Source organism: Hordeum vulgare, chromosome 7H, assembly GCF_904849725.1.
Source record: "Hordeum vulgare subsp. vulgare chromosome 7H, MorexV3_pseudomolecules_assembly, whole genome shotgun sequence".
NCBI classification, from domain to species: Eukaryota; Viridiplantae; Streptophyta; class Magnoliopsida; order Poales; family Poaceae; genus Hordeum; species Hordeum vulgare.
In genome coordinates, this window is record NC_058524.1 from 363,787,930 (window position 1) to 363,810,626 (window position 22,697).

The 22,697-nt window shown below is 49.6% G+C and overlaps 1 protein-coding gene across 1 annotated transcript; it reads left to right on the forward strand.

Annotated features, from left to right (window-relative positions):
* The first annotated feature begins 967 nt into the window (after window positions 1-967).
* LOC123412288 (polyadenylation and cleavage factor homolog 4-like) lies at window positions 968-10,045 on the forward strand. The gene is made up of 7 exons (XM_045105240.1): window positions 968-1,370; window positions 2,368-2,748; window positions 2,917-3,030; window positions 5,461-6,078; window positions 7,031-7,975; window positions 8,180-8,711; window positions 9,465-10,045. The coding sequence occupies exons 1-6, from the start codon at window positions 1,125-1,127 to the stop codon at window positions 8,696-8,698; spliced, it is 2,823 nt and encodes a 940-aa protein (XP_044961175.1). The 5' UTR covers window positions 968-1,124; the 3' UTR covers window positions 8,699-8,711; window positions 9,465-10,045.
* The last annotated feature ends 12,652 nt before the right edge of the window (window positions 10,046-22,697 follow it).

A 22,697-nucleotide genomic window follows, 5' to 3' on the forward strand; every position in this document is an offset into this window, starting at 1 on the left:
TGCATGCTTCTCCGTGTAGAGGGAAAGATAAAGAAGGAAGAGCAATACTATATCAATTAGGACAACACACTGAGAGAGGTTCAACACATACTCTAAACTGCAAATCAGTATTGCTTGAGCAATTTGAATTACGTACCTTGACTGCATGGGCGGACGTATTTCCGGCGATGTCGAGACTAGAGACAAATTCCGGTGACTTTGGCATAACGGTGAGGTTCCGACGATGTAGGCAGAACGTCAAGACACCAATGTAGCACGGACGAAATGACACAATTGGGTTTTAGCTTCAATCAAGGAAGTAGATGTGTATTTATATGAGTATATGTCGGCCTCTAGAACGACCAAAGGAGTCCTTGTTGGAGTACGAGACGGACACCCCATGGGCGCAACAAATAGTTTGTGTTCGAGATGGTTTGAGGTTAAAAAAGGATTAATCAAAAAGCAGAAGAGTTGGACTAAAGAAGAGGAAAAAGATTGGGTTGGATCGAAGAAGAGGAAGAAGACCTGATGGGAGCGACGCATTAATCTGCTGTCCTCCTATAGAGAGGAAGAAGGGGATCGATGAAAGAAGTAGACCGTGATCTTTTTCTTTTTTATGAGAAATGAAGAAAGTCCTAACCCACTTAAGAAAGCAACCGACACACGCGTACAATTTGTTAAAAATAAATATAAAAACTCACACAAAACAAAAAAATGTGAAGTAAACAATTAATAAAACATACTCCCTCCGTTCCAAAATATAAGACCTTTTAGGGATTTTACTAAAAGACTACATATGGAGCAAAATGAATGAATATATATTCTAAAATATGTCTATGTACATCCGTATGTAGTTTATAGTACAATCTCTAAAAGGTCTTATATTTAGGAACGGAGGGAGTAGTATGTAATACTATAAAAGCCTTCGTCTTTTATCATTAGAAAATAAAGATAAAGATTTTGTCGGATGGTTCGGTTAGGAGATCTGCCTCTTAGCGGTCTGGTAGAGTTGCTCTTGCAAATCCCAAATTAATCCCAACACCTTCCCGGCTTGGCCTTGCTTCGCTTCCGCATGCCTCCTCCTCGTCGCCAGCCTCCCAAACCCTAGCCCGCGCCGCCCTTTCCCAGAAACCCTAGATCTCCCTATGTCCTCCGCCGCTGCTGCAGCCCCAGTCGTGGGTCAGGTCGTGGAGCGGTTCCGCGCGCGGCTGCGCGAGGAGGCGGGAGAGGAGCCGAAGGCGGCCGCGGTGGTGGGCGTCTACAAGGAGGCCCTCGCCGAGCTCACCTTCAACTGCAAGCCCATCATCACCGAGCTCACCATCATCGCGGGCCAGCACGCAGCGCTCGCTGCTAGGGGCATCGCCGACGCCATCTGCGCCCGCATCCTCGAGGTGGTTGCCTCCCTTCCATGCTATTCCCGAGGGCGGCCATGTTGTATTTTGAGAAAGAAAGGCTTGGTGAGGGCTAGGTCTGCATGAGGAGCTGCTTGCTGTGCTTATTCGGCCGATGCTTACTTGTGGATTTCCGTTGGTGCTAGGGTTTGCTGAAAGTTGAGAAGTTTCGTGAAACTATTTTTGAAGTTTGGGCTTGATGTCCTTTGCACACCCTTTGTCCCTATAATAGTGTAATCACTGCATTTTCATGCGAACCATTTGGATGTGTTGGTGCTCATGTAGTGTGCAATATCAGAGTTCCTGTTTGTAGATACGTTGCTGGCTACAAGTTCGACCGCTAGAATTCTGTAATCACAGTGGCTTGGATTTAATAGTTTTAAAGCAAACAAATGCATTTTGAGATGTATAAGATTGACGCTTAGCACCCTGTGATATCGTTGGCTCTGTTTATTCTTAATACTGTATTAGTTTTCTGATATCGGCCAAATGGTTGGTAATGTAGTTGAAACCCACCTTGTACATAGGCATTCCAGTTGCATAATTCGGTTGCCAGATAAGGCAACTGCTATGTTGGCTAGGAACTTTTGATAGGCTGAAACTGAATAAAATTAGCAGTGGAGACACTTAGTTATGATGAAAGCTGGTTTTCTGGGATACTTTATTCTGTTCAGTTGTCCTGTTATCAACTTGTAAAATAGGTTGCAGCCTGAAGTGGAAGTCTTAGGGAATATTATTTTTTTACAACTATGGGGATTACTAGATTGAATATGAACTAATTAGATGTTTCTTGCAGATATGATTTTGTTTATTTATGTTTGATGATCGAACGATGTTTCTTTTTTATTTTCTGAAGAGGGCATTATGCAGTTTTAGATGGAAAAAATATGAGAGTTAATCCTGGTTGAAATTCTATTTTACATGCTTGCTTCTATCAGTTATCTCTTCACCTAAGGTTAGTTTGAATGATAGGCATCATTCTGCAATGTTCTTGCAGGTGCCAGTCGAGCAGAAATTGCCATCTTTGTATCTGCTAGACAGTATTGTGAAGAACATTGGACGAGAATATGTAGCGGACTTTGCCACTCGATTGCAGAAGGTATTTTGTTTTGCATACAGGGAAGTTCATCCCAAACAGCATCCTGCAATGCGACACCTCTTCCGTACCTGGTCGCAAGTGTTCCCTTCTTCTGTCCTTCAAGGGATCGAGAACGAGCTTCAGTTTTCTCCTTCAGAGAATTCTCCTTCAGAGAATAAGCGTCCTGCCACAACGACTATCCCACGACAGTCAGAGTCGTTATCTCCTAGGCCACCTCATGGCATCCATGTAAATCCAAAGTATCTAGAAGTGCAACACCAATTCAAGAATGGTACCAAGGTAAGAATATCATTATATCCTTTAAATGGGACAGTTCAATAAAGGCCAATAGTTGGGTCTATTTTTTGGAATTCAAGTATGTTCTTGTTATCCTCTCTGGCTGGCAACCTTTGAGGTCTGTTGCAGATCAAATTTAAAATTGTTGAAGTCAGTATTTTCTTTAATCAGGTGGATCAGCTAGCAACCCGAGGGAGGCAAATGCTTGACGTAGTGGAGGATCATATTAACGGGTTAACAACAAATAGTTTGCGGGGATTTCCTTCCACTTCTTCAAAGCTTCAGGTATTCAGTGTTCCATCTGCCCTAGTCTGGCTTCCAACCTAGAAGCCGTTCTCGTTGTGTATGAACTAGAGAAGTTGCACTCTTCTCTTTTTGAGTAGTTGGTAGTGCTTCCATGCTTTCATCCAAAGCTAAATTGCACAAATTAAATGGTATTGTCAGTAGTGGTGTAGTTGGTGGTAGCAACTTGCAAGTCAGACCTTTTTGCATTTTTCACCCTTCTTAGGTATGGAACATATCACCTGCCTTGTCTTGGAAATCAACATAACCGAGTATGTTGGGGCTTCCAACTTACATTATTATAAATTTTGGTAGCATAACAGTGTAAACCGAGCCATCAAGGTCATAAGCAAAGCATCACAAGCAGTCAAGCACCCGCATACAGTCTCATCATCCCAAGTTCTTGTGTAGGGGAGCATATGATGTGGGGGCAAAGCCTTACTTGATGCTCAATCTTCATAATAAGGAGAGAAAACACAAATAGCTCAAGAAACACAAGAGAATAAACTAGATTGGACAAGTTTCATCACACGTGTGCTATCCAAACATCCAAACAAAGATACACATAGATCCACAAACAACAAAAGTAGGAGTAAAAGGATAAGTTCTTCCAAAACATCTAAGAGAGGTGGGCCCTTGAGAGAAGTTCTCCAAATCCTAGTCGGAAAGGAGGTCTTGATGCTCCAATTGGTGAATCCTTCCTTAGGAGGCCTTGGGATGCTAGGAGGAGATATGATGAGCAAAGCTCTCTCAAGGTCTAGGTATATGCTTTGCTAATCCTAATGGGAGTCCAGGGTACGATATTAGTGTAGGGGCGGAGGACGGTGGTAGGAGAGGGGTACATGGCCTCTTGGCCCGAGTTGCACACATGCAGGGGTCGGACGTCGGGGTTGGATGCCGGACAGTTTGGCCGCTGATGCTGATGCTGCTTTAGCTGATGTGGTCTTCGGGCACGGAGTGATCTCTAGGAGGCCGCGTTGGAGGCCGCAGTTGTCCGAACGTCCGTGGTCATGTCAGACGTCCGCGTTGGAGGCCGCAGTTGTTCGAACGTCCGGCTTATCTCTTCCTCGTCTCCTCGCTTCTCCTCCACTATGACTTGGCCTTCTCCCCTTGCTTCTTCATGGTCAATTACTTGGTATTTGGGTATGCATAGAGTCTGGTTGGAGGCCGTAGTGAAGGCATAGGAAGTTCGAAGAGGATTGAATTTGCCTCGGATTCAATGGCTCGTGCCCGTGCTCTAGTCATTGGTCCAATTGGCGTTTCGGGTGTTGGTGTAGGATCCATGTCGATGTACATGGGCTGCTCTGCACCAGCACATAAAGATATGATGTTACTTTCCTGATACCACCGGAAGTATTTGGGTTGGCGACGATTGCAGTGGGTGCTACATTTGCTCTCTCACCTCCTAGTTCAATCTCCCTTGGCGATCTCTTCACAATAATAAGTACGAAAAACCTCCTAACTTTTTTTCTTTTCGAGAAAGCGCAAAGGACCTTTGCGTTTCATTATATTGAAAAGATAGAGTTTGTTACAATCCTCCTAGGAGGCAGGATACAAGCATTCTAATGCTACTTAGTGTACATCCCATGTCTGCGGTAGGATAACCCGAAGCCCTTTGGCTCCAGCCCGTAAATCATGATTTGGGTCACAACAAATATTGACGAGGCCCATTGCGCTGGCAGCTGGGAGGAGCTTGTCTGAGCGCGGTTGTGGCTCCAACTCCCAAGGGCTAGGAGCAGGCTTAAGCCTGATGACAGCATCTTGGTGTGCTGGTGTATCTTTTTTTGTTTTTTGTTTGTAGTAGTCTAGCAGAATACAGATTTTAGACTAGTTACATACATACTGCTTACTGACCCGGCAGTAGTCTGATTGTGCTCCTTCACAAGGAGACTGTTTCTGTTATTGATTTTCCTACGGAATAATGCAGGCTAAGTCTGATGACAGCATCTTGGTGTGCTGGTATATCTTTTCTTTTTTCATTTGTAGCAGTCTAGCAGAATACTGGCTTTAGACTAGTTACATACATACTGCTTACTGACCCGGCAGTAGTCTGATTGGCTCCTTCATTGGTAGACACAAGGAGGCTGTTTCTGTTATTGATTTTCCTAGGGAATAATATATTTATTTGAGATGATAATCATGCGCTGTGTCTATTTGTAAACTCTTCCTCTCTTCTAAGTCATCTGAAATTCTGATAGCACCTATCATATTATCAGTTCTTGTTGCTGGGTTGATACAGCTCACTTTCAGTATTAGTTAGATGTCTTTCATCAAGAGAATGTAAGGTCCTTCAGATTTATTTAGATGAAATGGTATCCATATATTTCAGAATGCATTTGACACTTTCAGTTTTATAACTTACAATGTAGCATGTGATTTCTACTTATATAACACAAGTGTTGCTTATAATCTTTCCTGGAATCATATGGACAGAGATCTACGATACTGTATACTGAAAATCCTGATCAACAAGGAACATTTCAATCACATATTGGATTGGTAAGAAGAGATATGTCAAGATCACCACCTTCTGATGTGCTCCCTAGGAATGCATCCCCAAAAAGACCACTAGAGATGCCGCGACTGTCTCATTCTGTATTGGGACATGATCCTAGAAGATTGCCTGATAGAAATGGTTGGTTTGAACGACAATGTTCTTTTGAGGATGGTGCACAACGGCCTTCGATGAGCACGCTTGATGAAGAATATAGGAAACAAAGTGCAAGAGAACTTATTGATGCCTATGGAAATTCTCAAGGCAATGATGCTGATGAAAGGCTTCCCAAGATGCAACGGCTAGAATCAAATGGCATGGCAGGTAGATCCAGTGCACAAAAATGGCTCACTTCAGAGGAAGAAGAGTATACTTGGGAGGATATGCGTCCAACTTTGTCCCGAAATAGAAACAACATTCCGTCTTTACCTTCCTCTGAAACCTCGAGAGCTGGATTTCCTGGGTCAAACACTGGGCAGCTGGATTCTGATGTTGGGGTGCGCAGCTGGCGAAGCCAGGCTCCTCGACCAGCACTAAATCTCGAAGACAGGACTGGTGTACGCTTGTCCGACCTTTTTTTTATTATGATGATGAATAGTAACATTGACACCACACTTATCATACCTTTTTCTGTGATTTTTCTTCTGTTGATCTTTTAACCCCTGCTTTGAGATATAAATATTGTTTTTTCACTTCATCATGATTACAGTTTTGTACAACCTAGATGAGCAATTTTTATTATGGTGTCTGTAAATTTGATTAATTATACAGTTATGATTTATGAAAGTATTCTTTGCAACAAATCATAGATTTCCAGCAGCTAATCTAATTATGTTCAAAGATATTGTTGTTACACTTTATGACTGAAAAGGGTAACTGTCTGGTATGGTTTATAAGTTTTCTTTCGTGGTGATGCTTATCCTTTTGATGGGCTACATATTTGTGCAAATGCATCTTCATTACCTACATACATAAGGATCACTTGAACAAAATAGACTTTCCACTTCTTCAGCACTTCTTCATTAGGGTTTTGGAACTTGAATGCTATGGAAATGCATATATTCTGTCTGCCAACAAGTTTCTATAGCACTCAGGAGTACACATACCATGCATTGTAGATTCCAAAGTAGCCTTCTGAAGTTTGAATTCTGAATAGTGCCTTTTTGTTTTGAGGGAATGCCTTACGGCTATCATTGTTACGCCGTTTATCATCATGGGCATAATAAAACCAGGAGCGTCTACATCCCAAACACTAGTGTGAAGAGAAAAGGAAACAACTTTTAGCAATCTCATTGGCTACCTCATTTGATTCTCTTGGACAGTGTTCAATTTTGACTTTAGAGAAACCGGTAGCAAGGATGCTGCACTCCTGGAATATATTACTCCATTGCTATAGTGTTTAAATGCAACTTCTCAACATTTAATCCTTTATCAGTTCAATTTATAAGCCAATGTTGTATTGAAGTGGACCCACTTTACTACCTGTTGACTTAGCATTTTTTTTTGCAGCATGTTGACATAGCCACTAGTAGGAGACATCCAGGCAATTTTGGTCTGCACAATGGAGCTATTTCAGAGTACCATAGTTCTGAGAATACCCTTGATCCTGGAAGAACTCTTGCTATGTCAGCTCCACCATGGCAGCAGACTAATGGCCTGCCTTTGCGAATGCAAGCACCTCAACCTTCATCAACACTGAATAGGTTGGCACTGCCCACTGATGTTGAAATGCCTGTCAAGATGTTGGCCACTGGTGGTACATATGATGCTATGCATGTAGACCTACCCTTGACTAATAGGACCTCGCCTGCTCCTGCTCCTGCTCCCATAGAATGGCCTCTTCATCATCATAGTCAACCACCACATAATACAAAAGATATTAGAGGTGCAACAGATACTCTTGAAGTTAGGCCATTCATCAGGCATGGAATCAATTCATCTGTATTTGTTCCTCGACATCTATATGATGCATTGGATCGGAAAACTGTAAGTTCTGGTAACTTAGCCCAACCACCATACCACCACCCAGATTTGTTGTCATCGAGTCAACAAAATCAAGGTACAAATTTTGGAAATCAATCTCAGCCTCATGATGTGCCACAGTTTCATCCTCATTCCCATTCCCACTCTCCGGAGGTATTTAGAAGCTTTGCCCCCAGCATGCCTGTAGCTCCCCCCCAAAATCCATTCCAAGGACAAGGAGGTAGTGCAGTAGTACCACCAGTTCCACCTCTACCAAACACCTTTTCTGCAACACGAACTGTGCAACCCTATGGCGTGTCGTCAGCGTCTAGTTTTGCTCTGCCACCGTTACATCGTAGCCTACCTCCTGCTTCGTTGCAGATTGGTCCATCTTCATCACAAGTTTGTGGGCCTACAACATATTTCTCTGGAATTTTAAGTAACCTTATGAATCATGGTGTAATTACACTGGAGCCAGCTACTCAACCTCAGGTACTTCTCATGCATACGTGCATCTTATTACATTACAGCTATCTAATACTCCCTCTGTCCCAAAATAAGTGACGTAAATTTAGTACCAAGTTGGTACAAATTTTATACTAAAGCAGTGATACTTATATTGGGACGGAGGGAGTATTATTTTGTTATGCAGTTAATACAATGATTTTTATTGTACATGTACACATGTTCATTTAGGACTCTGTTGGAGTTGACTTCAATGTAGACCTCAAGGTGCGGAACGAGTCTGTCATTAATGCTCTGTATCAGGATCTCCACAGGCAATGCAAAACGTGTGGCCTTCGTTTTAAATGCCAGGAAGAGCACCGTGCTCATATGGATTGGCATGTTACGAAAAACAGAAATTCCAAAAATCGCAAGCAATCTTCACGTAAATATTTTGTCACCGTGGGGGAATGGTTAAGAGCAGCAGAAACAGTAGGAAATGATGGTGTTCCTTCTTTTGAGCCCACGGAACCAATTCCCGACAAAAAGGAAGAAAAAGAAATGTCTGTTCCTGCCGATGAAAACCAAACAACATGTGCTTTATGTCAAGAGCCATTTGAGGATTTCTACAGCGATGAAACTGAAGAGTGGATGTACAAAGGTGCAGTTTACATGAATGCACCTGATGGTAATATTGTTGGTCTCCAAAGGTCGCATTTGGGGCCTATTGTCCATTCCAAATGTCAATCTGGCCCCAGTAATATTTCTTAGGTGGGCGTAGCTGGTGAGTATCTGTGCAATTTCTCGCTGTGACAAAATGCATAATGATTTGGAGAAATATCATATATCCCTGACCTTGCAACTTGACAAAATGACAATACTATACTCGAGACCATATTTTTTGTCTTTTTCTATACAAGGAACCGAGAGTGTAATTTGTCCTGTATTCTACTCTCTCCGTCCCAAAATAAGTGACTCAACTTTGTACCAAAGTTACTACAAAGTTGAATCACTTATTTCAGGACGGAAGTAGTAATACACATTCAGCTGTGGTTATGTTTTTATTATACATGACCTAGAGGAGCTAGACAGTGACCTAGAGGAGCTAGACAATAACGTTGAATGTGATACTCCCGTGTCATCGTACTTTTAGTTGATTTATTACATGCAATATACTCCCTCTGTACCATATTTTTTAGTTGATTTACATGCAATATACTCCCTCTGTACCATAATATATGACGTTTTAGCAGTTCTTGAACTGCTAATACGTCATATATTATTATGGTACGGAGGGAGTACATGCTTTGTAGCAATATTAGTTAATCAAATACTGCTTCCTTTTGATTCGGGACATTCTGTTTGCTGTGTTTGAATGGTTGTGATTCTTAATATCTTCTGTCAGTTTCATGGTACTCATTGTTGGCCTGCTTCATGACCTAAAATCTTAGGCCGATCTCATATAACCCATAGTATGATATGATTCCATAGAAGGACATCGTTCAAAGAGATAACTATGTTGATTTGTTGATTGCAGGAACCCTTGCCCCATTATTTCAGTTTCTTTGGTTGCGGCTAGACAAGACATGTAAAATTACTGGAGAAATCACATTTTGGTATGCTTAGTTTCCCCCCTCCCCTGGCAACAGTTTGAATAGAATGTTAATGTAACAATAGTAGTGTAAAATTGTAAAATACTTGTGTTTTAGTGATGGAGCATGAGTAACTTGCTCTGCTGTTGCCATGGTGTGTGCCCTATTATTTCTAGCCCTTTCACAGTTGTAGCATGGTGCTTTTACAATAACAATATGGAATCCTCTTAATCTAGGATGACATGCAACCCTTGAGTTTAGGTCGGAGTCATATGGACTACCGATTTCATGAACAGGCGAAACAAACATGCTCCTGCCCTTTTCTTGTTCCCTTCCTCTGCAATCTCATATGCAGGACAATGTCAGCCCATCAGTGTGCTGGTAACTTCCGAGAAAACCCAAACAGCTCTCCTATACTATTTATAGATGAGCAAGATGTTGCTGTTATTTTCTTTGGTGCATCTTTCACTGTACGTCTTTGCATTGTAACAGTATCGTGACAATAAATTCTTGGTCGATTGTGTAATTCCACCCTCCTATATTGTATGCTGTTATATTCACCCGTGCGATATGTTGCTGTCTTTTATAGGGAGCATCTTCCTTCATACACCCATTTGGAGACGAAAAAAAAACAACTCTTTTGCCAAGGCGATCAGTCACCCATCTGCAGTTATTAGTGACCCATCAATTTCAACAAGAAAAACAAACATCCTAGATAATCATACAAAAATGGTGTGCACCGTATAACAAGATAAAACAAAAATCCTTGATAATCATACAAAAATGGTGTGCAACATAGCGTTTGAATGCAGCACTAGCATCTCCAAGCAAGAACTTTTGTGATAATTCAGCATAAATTACATATCATCCTTGATAATTCGGTACAAACTACTCTGAACTTTTTGCGATTCATTAGGAAAATAAATAAACAAGACTTGTTTGATTATGCACTTCTTGCCCATGGACCTACTCACATCCATGTTCTTTAGCTGACATTTCTGGTTCAAACACGGCATAATAAGGGTCATGAACTCATCATGTACAATGTCATCAATTGCGCAAAAACTCTCATGTACTGGTACTAATTGATTGTTAGCATGTCTGAATCATCTTGTACAATATACAGCTAATTAGGTTTTGCTACAAAGGACTAATTATACCTAGATTGGTACTGATTTGTGGATGAGCACTTCAGCGCATCCATCTCGTGGTATTCTACAAAAACAACAGTGATCCATCTCGTGGTAGCAAGAACAACTATTAACTTTTGGGGAACAAGAAGAAGCGGGAGCATGACACCGTCTTGCGGCACCAGGAGCCCGAGCGCGGCGATCATCAGGCGTTCCTCAGTCTTCCTCCCTCTCCCCCTCCCTTCAGTTGTACTCGAGCCCCACGGCGACCTTGTCCGCCGCTGACAGCGGAGTTAAGATGCAGCACAAAGGAGAGGGCTTATCGTAGAGAAGGAAGCCGTCGTGGTCGTCAGAGGCACCGTGTCGTCCCTCGTTGTTGTCGTCGGAGACAACGTGTTGCCGTCGCCACTTTCGCCTCGTCAACACTAGGTTTCTTGCGCTCGTCTCGTGTGGGTTTGTTCCACGCCTTCGTGTCGATTCTTCTCGACCCCGTAGAATGTAGCGGGCCAACGTGGTTTGGATCGGGATCTTCTTGTTGTGGCCCAAACCAAACAACGAAATGAACCCACGTGGAACACTTCCCGGCTTGAAACGACCCATGTGGATTGGGCCGAGATCTCACGCAAACCTTGTGGTTTACCTGCTAACCAAACGAGGCCTTAAGGGCATCTCTAATTGATCCCCAGAACAACAGAGTCGAGTTTTTTTTGAAGCTTCACAACAAAATTCCCAACCATAACAAACATGTCCTTTGCTATCCCTCTCATCCTATTATATGTGTGAATCTCATTTTGACTTTATTTCAACAACATACTTAAAACCTTTATGTTTTTGAATGTGGACGATTCAACATCATTTCAATTGTTAATGCTTGATGAAGTCAAATTCAAATCCCGCATGTTCATGAATTGTACTAAAAAACAACTCATTTCATCCGCCTTGTGTAAAGGCAACATGTGTTCCCTCTTGTTTGTTTCTTCTCACGACTTCATTGTTGACCATGGTCAGTAAGTGCCACCTTTTTTCGACTTCGTCATTGACCACTGCGAGTAACTGCCACCTTTTTCGACAAATAAAACCAAAGACTAATCCTTGGTGATATAAGCACAAGAATGTCGACGGGGGAACCGGTGGGTAGGAGCATGCTCCTAGCTAGTGCCACTTGACTATGGTCACTGAAAGTGCAAATATGCCCTAATTATATTTTGTTATTGATGATGACAAATTAAAGGGACTAATTAGGCCGCTAAGTGTATGGGAATACGTTAGTCCCAGGTGCAATGATTGCCGAGGATCGAGATCCATAAAAAAATGAAGTGCTAAAAGAGGACTCCTTGAAGCCTTAACTTTTATAGCATTTCTTTTTGTTCTTGGGTGTTAGGGATCCCATGCTATCAAGATCGAGTCTTTGGGTGGCAAAGAACTGCACAAGTCGTCAACAAGATACCATGTTCCTCAACCCATAATCCAATGCCAAAAAGCCCAAACAAATCCTACATCAAAATCAGCAAATGTGCAAGTTCTGTGTTGGTCGGAGCCGCGAGGCAGACATCTATGGCTATCAGAGTAGATGTTTTCTGTGGAGCATCCCACACTTCATCTGCCCCGCTTAGGCTAGAATGGGAGTCACTAGGTCTTTCTATGGATACCTTGGAGTGTCTACTCGAAGTGCAATAGTCTCTAGGGCCTCATGTCCCCACCTGGTGTCCAGGATGTGGGGTGATACCCTAGTCTGACACTGTGACTCTCACTGACCGCTCTCGGGTTGGAACTAGGACCTCCGAGCATTTTGTGCCGAAGCCTCCACGCCTTACTTTGAATCCAAGAACTATCCACTCTACTGGTTCAACCTCATCATCTATGGCTTACAAAGAGCCTCCGAGCCATTTGGGTCGGGGCCTCTTTAATTGCGTTTTCAACAAAAAATGCCTAATTCTGTCTCCCCACTATTTTAGCCACATGCCACTTCACGTTAGGGTTGACCACTTTCCAAATATTCTAGTTGCCAGAAGATCATTGTCACATCCCAATTGTTTTTCAAATTTAGGATGTGGACATATAAATATATGCATATCATGATTTCACTCCATTTTTGGAGTTTTGGAATCTATTTGACTATTTTATAAACTCTAAATTCGAATTAGAGTTTATGTAATAGCCATATGAAGTCCTTTGTGTAAAAATGATTTTGAAAATTAGCTTATGGACAGCAAATATTTTCTTAAGTTATGCCCTAGTTTTTGTTTGCAAACTTTTGTATTCAAAATGTTTGAAATGTTTTGAAATTCGGCCAATCCAAATCACATTTAAATTCTAGGTTAATAACAAAAACAAAAAGGAAGACAAAAAAGGGAAAAAAGAAGCCGAGGCGAGGAGAACCACACGACCCAACGAGCCACCCGACCTAACTTGCCCCCCTTCACATTTAGAACCGGCACTACACAATCTAATCACGGCCGTCCGCGTGCTATCTAATGGCCGACGCCACTCCGCATTCTCTCCTTCTCACTGATAGTAGGCCACACCCAAGGTTGTCATCCACCTCCGCCCAAGACTCACGGTACGCGTCCACGACGCCCACATCAAGCACGATGCCCACGTCCAGCATGCGCGTGAGCCACAATGGCCACCCCAAACCAGCATAAATACCTCTAGGATCCCCTGGACCAGAACCCCACTTAGCCACTCTTCTCAGCTAGTTGTATCAATCGGAATTGGACCACCATCGCTGCCACTATCGACAACGAAGATCGATGAATCCGACGCGACAATGTATCGTCGAAGAGCCATCCCTCCCTTCCATTTCACCTATGCGCCCTTGAGCATGATTTTGACATTGTGTGAATGTCGAGGACATCTCAGGAGCACGACTGGAACAAACTCGAGTGTCGTCCCTACCACGTTGACATTTTTGACGTGGTGAGCCATGACCAGCCTTAAGAACCATGTCTAGTAGTCTCGCCGCACTGCCACGCATCGAGCTGACCCCCTCCTATGACTGCAGAGACACCATAGTGACTTGACCATGATTGGAGGAACCCGAGCACAAGGGCAACTCCGGCGAGCAATCCCGGCGACCACCAGCAAAATTGGTTGTCACCGTTGTCACTAACAACATTGCCATCATTGTCCACGTCGATAGGTGTAACACATGCCACCTCATTTTTTTATTTTACCTGCAGCGAGTAGCGCCGCCATTTGTTTCATCTCCGGCGGGCCCAAACCCTAAGTGACTTGGCCTCACCATGACAGTCAACCATCACTTAAATCACATGGTTCTGTTTTAAACAAAAGCGAACCTGTATCAGCCAATTACAACATGCCACATTGCCTACTTTATTCGAATTGATTCAGATTTAATTTAAATCACTCGGTAAATGGTAGTTCTAAAAGAAAAAACCCTCAACACTAAAACAACAATATATTTTTATTCGTAATTAGAATTGACTTGACACGTTTTGCAAAGTGAACCATGTAGAAAAACCTTTCAAGGAGAACAATACAAGCTCACTTTTGAATATTTTAAATTTGAATATCAAACAAAACCAAATTCAAACCTAGTTAGGGACGAAAACCCAGAAAGGTTTGAACTCTCGGGTGCGCTCGTTCTCCTACCCTATTCTACTTCCCAACTTCGCAGTGACTCCCTGATGGTCTTGGAGCCCTGGGCGCAGGGCGGACCTGGCCCTCAGGGAGGCCGCCATCATTGAGCGTGAGGCGATCATGGACCTGCGCGAGCGGGAGGCCGCCCGGACCGCGTGCGATCAGGAGGCGGACCGCGAGCGCCTTGGGGCCCTATAAGGGCGAGTTCTCGCTGAAGAGACCGCCCTTGCAGCGGAGCATGAGGAGGCCTTTGCCGATGCATACGCGAAGGTGGCTCGAGAGCAGGGGGCCGCCCTGGAAAAGTACCAAGACGAGCTCGCCCGGCAGGAAGCCCACCTCCAGCTTAGGTATGACGCGCTCCAAGAGGAGGTGAGCGCGCTTAGGGCCAAACTGTAGGGTGCCCCAGCCGCCCTGGAGGCCACCTTCATGAGTGAGGGGAGGCCAAGGAGGAGTTGAAGTCGCTTTTGGCCCAGGTCGGTGAAGCCGTCGACGCCGCGTAGGTGGCCAATGACGACGCGACGCATGCGCATCGTCTGAAGGCACAACGCGCCCAACAGTTCGTGGAACTGGTTCGACGCGCACGCGACGCGCTCCGCCGCTTCATTATGGACGCCGTCGCGCTGCCGCGAGCGCATGGCGACAGAGGCTACCCCAACTTCTTCCTCCAGATGGTGGATGCGCTGGAGTCAGGCGTCTCCAAGGTGGAGGAAGACATCGCGTACAACACGCGCGACCTCGTGGGCACCGCGCTGACGCGCGTCTTCTCCAACCTACGCCGTCATGAACCCGCGTTCGACCTTTCCTGCTCGATGGATCCGGTGCCCATGGAGCTCGAGAGCCCCCTCAGGGACGAGGTGCGCGAGCACGTGGAGTCCCTGGTCGGGCGGTTTGCCCAGGGGGTGCCTTCTGAGGGAGGCGGCAGCCCCGACGCCATAGCTTCCGAGAGCCACAGCGGAGACGACGCCTCCTCTGCTTATGCTTCCCCAACCTTTTCATGTTGCACCAAAGAACCCCTTGGCCTCGGGTGGCCTCAAACATTTTGTGACATATCTTTGCCTTGAGTAGCGGTTGCCTGTTATGCGCGGGGTGCCTTCGTACATAGAATTGACTCGACACGTTTTAGAAAGTGATCCATGTAGAAAAACCTTTCAAGGAGAAAAATACAAGCTCACTTTTGAATATTTTAAATTTGAATATGAAACAAAACCAAATTGAAACCTAGTTAGGGACGAAAACCCAGAAAGGTTTGAACTCTGGGGTGCGCTCGCTCTCCTACCATATTCTACTTCCCAACTTCGCGGTGACTCCCCGATGGCTCGAGCTAAGGAAAGCAAACAAGAACACGCGAGCAGTTTACTCAGGTTCAGGCCACCTTGCTATGTAAAATCCTACTCCTGCTTGTATAGATTGCTTGAGGTGGAAGACGAGCTCAAAGGCGGGTTCTTGCGCTAGTCAAGACGATGGGGATCCTCCCTTGCTACACAGGCCGAGCCTCTCTTTTATATTGGCCTTGGCCCTCTTCCCCCGAAAACACACTTGACGGGAAGGGTCGCTACAACATACATTTTGAAAGGGGACATGATTGCGGCCCTCCCTGACAAAGGTGGTTTTCGCCTGCAAAAGCCCTTCCCCATGACGCGCTGGTGGGCTTGGGGGTGACTTCCGTCCTGTCGAGCCCCCGACCCTAGTCCTCTTGCACCGAACATGAAACATTTGGGAGTCACTTTGGGAGCCCACCAGCTGGCCTCGCTTCCTTAGCACAAAAGTAGAAATCTCTCGTGCTCGTGTCCGCTCACACTGCTCCTATGTTGCGTGTGCAACCTGCATCACCCATGCGGGGCACACGGTCGTGGGCCCCTACCATGCCGACCTTGGCGAGCCCACCCCGCAAGAGCCTCGGGGGGTAGCCTCAGGGTGCGTCCTTGCAGTGAGTGCCCTCTCGCGGTCCTCGACGATGATCCTCACATGCTCGCCACGCGAGGGTCTTCCTTGCCGGGCTCGTCGATGGGTCGAGCCAGCCTTGTGCAGCCGCATCGCGCCTGGGACCGCAGGCCGATGGGCCTGAGTAGCCCCGGTCCCAGGGGCCCGACAGTAGCCCCAAGCCCGCGTCGTGCACGACTCCACCCAGCGGGGGGGGGGGGGGGGATGCGCCGTGGGCCCCAATTTCCCGCGGGCCAGGCCCAACGCGTGGCGCGCGGCGGGTTGCAGGGCACTTTTCCTTCCAGCAACGCTTCAGGAAACACCCCGAGTGAGTTGACGTAAAGCCCGCGTGCGGCGCGTGCCATCATTGCTCTCTTGACTAGCGCCACCCACTTGCGCCATCTTTCCCGTGCAAGATTGCCACCGGGCCTGTGGTACGTGCGGGGCAGCTCATTGGAGGAACGAGGGGATGCGAGCCTCAACTGTCCGTGGGCCAGGCTTGGCACGTGGTGCTCAACAAAGCGTGCATCGCTTCCACCTCCCGTGCCGCCTCGGGTACTACGGTTGCGCCTACAAAACCACCGCGCCCGAGGGGTGGGGCCGCCACCACAGAACTTCCTCCACCTGCCTCCTTCCCACGCTCCTCCACCATCCTTGCGCAGACACAACCTTCTTCCCTTCCTCCTCCTTTTCACGGCATCTAGTAGGGACGCCACGAGCGCTGAAGCGCGGGCGGGCCCCTCGGCACCGCCGCCATCCCTCGGGGGTAGCGGGGACCAGCCCTCAAGGCTGACCTCGACGCGCTGGCGCTGGGCCGCCAGCGACGAGTAAGTGTGCTGTCGCTATCGCTTTCCCTTGCATATCCTTCCTAATCTGTTGAATCCGATCACCGAGCTTTCCAGGGCGCCCGCACCCAAGAGGCGCAAGGATGCCCCACCGGAGGCGACCCCTCGCGTGTCGCTAGTTGGTGAGGCCTCTTCCTTCGCACTTGGCCTGGCAGGGCTTGGAGGATCCGCGACCCCCTGGGCCATGGTAGAGCCGTGGGGGAGGGACCCAAGTCACCGCGTTCACCTCTCGGAGCCAGGGTGTGGGGCGGGCCTGGCCTTTATGGAGGCATCCTTCATCAAGAAGGGGGCGATCGTGGCCCTACACAAGCGGGAGGCCGCCCGGATCGCCCGCGATCAGGAGGCGGAGCGTGAGCGCCTCGAGGCCTTGGAGGGGCGCGTAAGGAGTCCTTTGCCGATGCAGACGCGAAGGTGACTCAAGAGCGGGGTCCGCCCTGGAGAAGTACCACGACGAGATTGCTCGGCCGGAAGCCCGTCTCCAGCTGAGGTACGACACGCTCCAAGAGGAGGTGAGCGCGCTCGGGGCCCAGCTGCAGGGTGCCCAAGCCGCACTCGAGGCTACCTTTGGGAGCGAGGGGAGGCCAAGGAGGAGCTGAAGTCGCTTTTGGCCCAGGTCGGTGAAGCCGTCGATGTCGTGCAGGTGGACAGGGATGACGCGGCGCACGCGCTGCGTATGGAGGCACAACAACCTAGTAGTTCCCCGAACTGGCCCAGTGCACGGGCAGCGCGCTCCATCGCTACGTTAGAGATGCCTCCGCGCTACCGCGAGCGCATGGCGATGGAGGCTACCCCGACTTCTTCCTTCACATGGTGGAGGCGTTGGAGTGGGGCGTCTCCAAGGTGGAGGAAGACATCGAGTCCAGGGCACGCGACCTCCTGGGCAATGCACTGACGTTTGTCTTATCCAACCTACGCCGCCACGACCCCGCGCTCGACCTTTCCGGCGCGATGGAGCCAGTGCCCACGGAGCTCCGGAGTCCCGTGAGGGACGAGGTGCACAAGCACGTATAGTCTTTGGTCGGGCGGTTCGCCCAGGCGGTGCCTTCCGAGGAGGGCGGCAACCTTGATGTCATAGCTTCTAAGAACCACGACGGAGACGTCGCCTCCTCTAGTTAAGCTTCCCCAACCTTTTCCTCTTGGACCAAAGAACCCGTGCGTTAAACATTTTGTGACATACTTTTGCCTTGAGTAGCGGATGTGTGTTATGCTTGGGGTGCCTTCATCTCTTCTGCGAGGTCTTCTGTTTTTCCTCGTGCATTTTCTATGCTCTGGCCGGCGAGGGCCCATAGCACGCGGCCCCTGAGGCCCCCATTCTTGGTGTGCATATGGACCATGGGCCGACAACCCCTAAGCGCCTTTAGTGCGTGCCCCCGCCCAATTAGGCGGTTGCTTCGCACTGTGCCTTGCTTTAAGGGGCCTAGTCGCGAGGCGCCATGTTCCAGATTTTGCATACCTGCCAGCTTGCGCTTGGGCCACACACGAGGGGCCCACCGTCGGAGGCCTTGTTGAAGTAGCCGAAGGCCCCGGTAAGATGCCGCATGCGGAAACGGGCTCACGGGCCATGGCCCGCGCCTCGGAGCTGGCCAACTTTGAGCGTCGTCCAACCTCACGTTCCCTTTGCCATCCTCCCCCGCGATGTCCCCGGGGGAAGCCCCTCGATGCGGCCTCGCGGGCGCCCCGTGAAGCCCCCGTCAATGGTTGTTTGCACGGCCCCCGCGAGGCTGATACCCTCAGAGCCGCGTGGCGGTGGTGTTTCGGGAGCTCAATCTTCTTTTGCGCCCCCTCGGAATTGGGGCTCCGCAGACCCCGAAAGGTTCAAACTCTAGGGTGCGCTCACTCTCCTACCCCGTTCTACCTCCAAACTTCGCGGCGACTCTCCGATGGCTCGAGCTAAGGAAAGCAAACAAGAACACACGAGCTGTTTACCCAGGTTCGGGTCACCTTGCGATGTAAAACCCTACTACTGCTTGTATATATTTCTTGAGATGGATGACGAGTACAAAGGCGAGTTCTTGCCCTAGTGAAGACGATGGGGATCCTCCCTTGGTACAGAGGCCGGGCCTCTCTTTTATATTGGCCTTGGTCCTCTTGCCGTGAAAACACACTCGACGGGAAGGGTCGCCACAACGGCCATTTTGGAAGTGATGACTGCGGCCCGCCGTGAAAAAGGTGGTCTTTGCCTGGAAAAGCCCTTCCCCATGACATGCTGCTGGGCTCGGGGGCGACTTCCGTCGTGCCGAGCCCCTAGTCCTAGTCCTCTTGCACCGATTAGGAAACCTTTGGGAATCGCTTTGGGAGCCCACCAGCTGGCCCCGCTTCCTTCGCACGGAAGTGGAAAACTCTCCTGCCCTATGCCGCCCACGCAACCCGCGTCACCCATGCGGGGCACACGGCCGCGGGCCCCTGCTAGGTTGCCCTTGGCGAGCCCGCCCGCGAGAGCCTCTGGGGTAGCCTCAAGACCCGTCCTTGTAGTGAGCGCCCTCTTGCTGTCCTTGACGATGATCGTGTGATGCTCGCCTCGCGAGGCAAGGGCCGACGCGAGGGTCCGATTGGCCGAGCCAGGCTTATGCAGCTACGTCGCGCCTGGGGCCACATGCCGACGAGCCTGGGTATCCCCGGTCCTAGGGCCGCAACAGTAGCCCTCGGACCTGTGTCATGCAAGACTCCACCTAGCGGGGGGGGGGGGGGGGGAGGGGCGCTGGCCCCAACCTCCTGTGGGACAGGCCAGACGTGTGGCGCTTGACGGGTTGCGGGGCTCTTTTCCTTCCTGCAACGCTTCGAGAAATGCCCTGAGTGATTTGACGTAAAGCCCGCATGCGGTGCCTGCCATCATTGCTCTCTTGACCAGCGCAACCCACTTGCGCCATCCTTCCTGCATAAGATTGCCCCCGGGCCCGTGGTACGCGCATGGCAACTCATTGGAGGAACGAGGGGACGCGTGCCTCAGTTGTCCGTTGGCCAGGCTTGGCATGTGGCGCTCAACAAAGTGGGTGACGCTTCCACCTCCCATGATGCCTCGAGCATTGCGGTTGCGCCTACAAAACCACCGTGCCCGAGGGGTGGGTCCGCCACCAGGCAGCTTCCTCCGTCTACCTCCTTCCCACACTCTTCTGCCATCCTTGCGCAGATAAAACCTTGTTACCTTCCTACTCCATTCCATGGTGTCCAGTAGGGATGCCGAGAGCGCTGAACCGCGGGATGGGCCCTCGGCACCGCCGTCATCCCTCGGGGGCAGCGGGGATTAGCCCTCATGGCCGACCTCGATGCACTCACGCTCGACCACCAGCAACGAGTAAGTGTGCTGTTGTTATCGCTTTCCTTTGCATGTCCTGCCTGATCTGATGAATCTGGTCACCAAGATTTCTAGGGCGCCCGCAACCAAGAGGCGGAGGGATTCCCTGCCGGGGGTGCCACCTCATGTGTGGCCAGTTGGTGTGGCCTCTTCCTTCGCACTTGGCCTGACAGGACTTGGAGGATCCGCGACCCCCCTCGGACAATGGCAGGGCCCTTGGGACGCGCAACCCTAGTCGCCGCGTTCACCTCTTGGAGCCCCGGGCGCGGGGCGGACCTGGCCCTCAGGGAGGCCACCATCATTGAGCATGAGGCGATCGTGGACCTGAGCGAGCGGAAGGCCGCCCGGACCGCGTGCGATCAGGAGGCGGACTGCGAGCGCCTTGGGGCCTTGTAAGGGCGCGTTCTCGCCGAAGAGGCCACCCTCGCGGCGACGCATGAGGAGGCCTTTGCCGATGCATACGCGAAGGTGGCTCGAGAGCAGGGGGCCGCCCTGGAAAAGTACCAAGACGAGCTCGCCCGGCAGGAAGCCCGCCTCCAGCTTAGGTACGACGCGCTCCAAGAGGAGGTGAGCGCGCTTAGGGCCAAACTGTATGGTGCCCCAGCGGCCCTGGAGTCCGCCTTCAGGAGCGAGGGGGAGGCCAAGGAGGAGTTCAAGTCACTTTTTGCCCAGGTCGGTGAAGCCGTCGACGCCGTGCAGGTGGCCAATGACGACGCGGCGCATGCGCGGCGTATGAAGGAACAACGCGCGCAACAGTTCGTGGAACTGGCTCGGCGCGGAGGCGACGCGCTCCGCCGCTTCATTATGGATGCGGTCGCGCTACCGCGAGCGCATGGCGACAGAGGCTACCCCAACTTCTTCCTCCAGATGGTGGATGCGATGGAGTCGGGCGTCTCCAAGGTGGAGGAAGACATCACGTACATCACGCGCGACCTCCTGGGCACCGCGCTGACGTGCGTCTTCTCCAACCTACGCCGTCATGAACCCGCGTTCGACCTTTCCTGCTCGATGGATCCGGTGCCCATGGAGCTCGAGAGCCCCCTCAGGGACGAGGTGCGCGAGCACGTGGAGTCCCTGGTCGGGCGATTCGCCCAGGCTGTGCCTTCTGAGGGATGCGGCAGCCTCGACGCCATAGCTCCCGAGAGCCACAGCGGAGACGGCGCCTCCTGTGCTTATGCTTCCCCAACCTTTTCATGTTGAACCAAAGAACCCCTTGGCCCCGGGGGGCCTTAAACATTTTGTGACATATCTTTGCCTTGAGTAGCGGTTGCCTGTTATGCGCGGGATGCCTTCGTCTCTTCTGCGAGGTATTTTGTTTTTCCTCGTGCATTTTCTGTGCTGTGGCCGGCGAGAGCCCACAACACGCAACCCCTGAGGCCCCCATTCTTGGCGTGCATGTGGGCTGCGGGTCGGCAGGCCCCGAGCGCCTTTAGTGCGTGCCCCCTCCGAGTTAGGTGGTTGCTTTGCATCGTGCCTTGCTTTAAGGGGCCTTGACGTGAGGCACCCTGTCCTAGATTTTGCGTGGCCGTCAGCTTTCACTTGGGCCCAACATGAGGGGCCCACCACCGGAGGCCTTGGTGAAGTGGCCGAAGGCCTCGGTAAGTTGCCGCGCGTGGAAGCGGGCCCACAGGCCATGGCCCGTACCTCGGAGACGGCCAACCTCGAGCATTTTCTAGCCTCACGTTCCCTTGGCCATCCTCCCACGCAAAGTCCTCGGGGCAGTCCCTCGACGCGGGCCCACGGGCACGTCGTGAATCCCCCGACAACGGTTGTTTGCGCAGGCCCCGCGAGGCTGATACCCTTGCGAGGGCCCCGTCCTATCCGCCTAGCGGTGGTGGTTTGCCAGCTCGATCGTCCTTCTTTTGCGTCGCCCTCTTTTTCCTCCAATTCAACATGCTCCTCCGCGGTCTCTCCGATGCCTCGTGGCGTTAGGGCCCATCCCCCGAGCGTGAGTGTGAGGGCTCCCGATACATGACGCTCAGGGGCTTTGTAGGATCTGAAGTATGTCTAGAGGGGGTGATTAGACTACTTGACAAGACAAAAACTTTGCCTTTTCCCAATTTTTAGTGTGGGCCAGTTTTAGCAACTATGACTAGTCAAGTACACCCTACACAAGCATATCTAAGAGTATAGCAGTGGAAAGTAAAACATGCAAGTGTAAAGTAGAGAGTAAGGTAGGGATATCAAACGCAAAGGTTGACACGACAATTTTTGGCATGGTTCCGATAGGTGGCGCTATCGTATGTCCATGTTAGTGGAGACTTCATAACACGAAGGGTAACAATTTCGAGAGTCCATGGAGGGATCCACCCACAAGGGGTCCACGAATAAGCGGCCCTGTCTATTCCACCACGGCTTCTGTCCACACAGGACTAGCCTCACTCATGG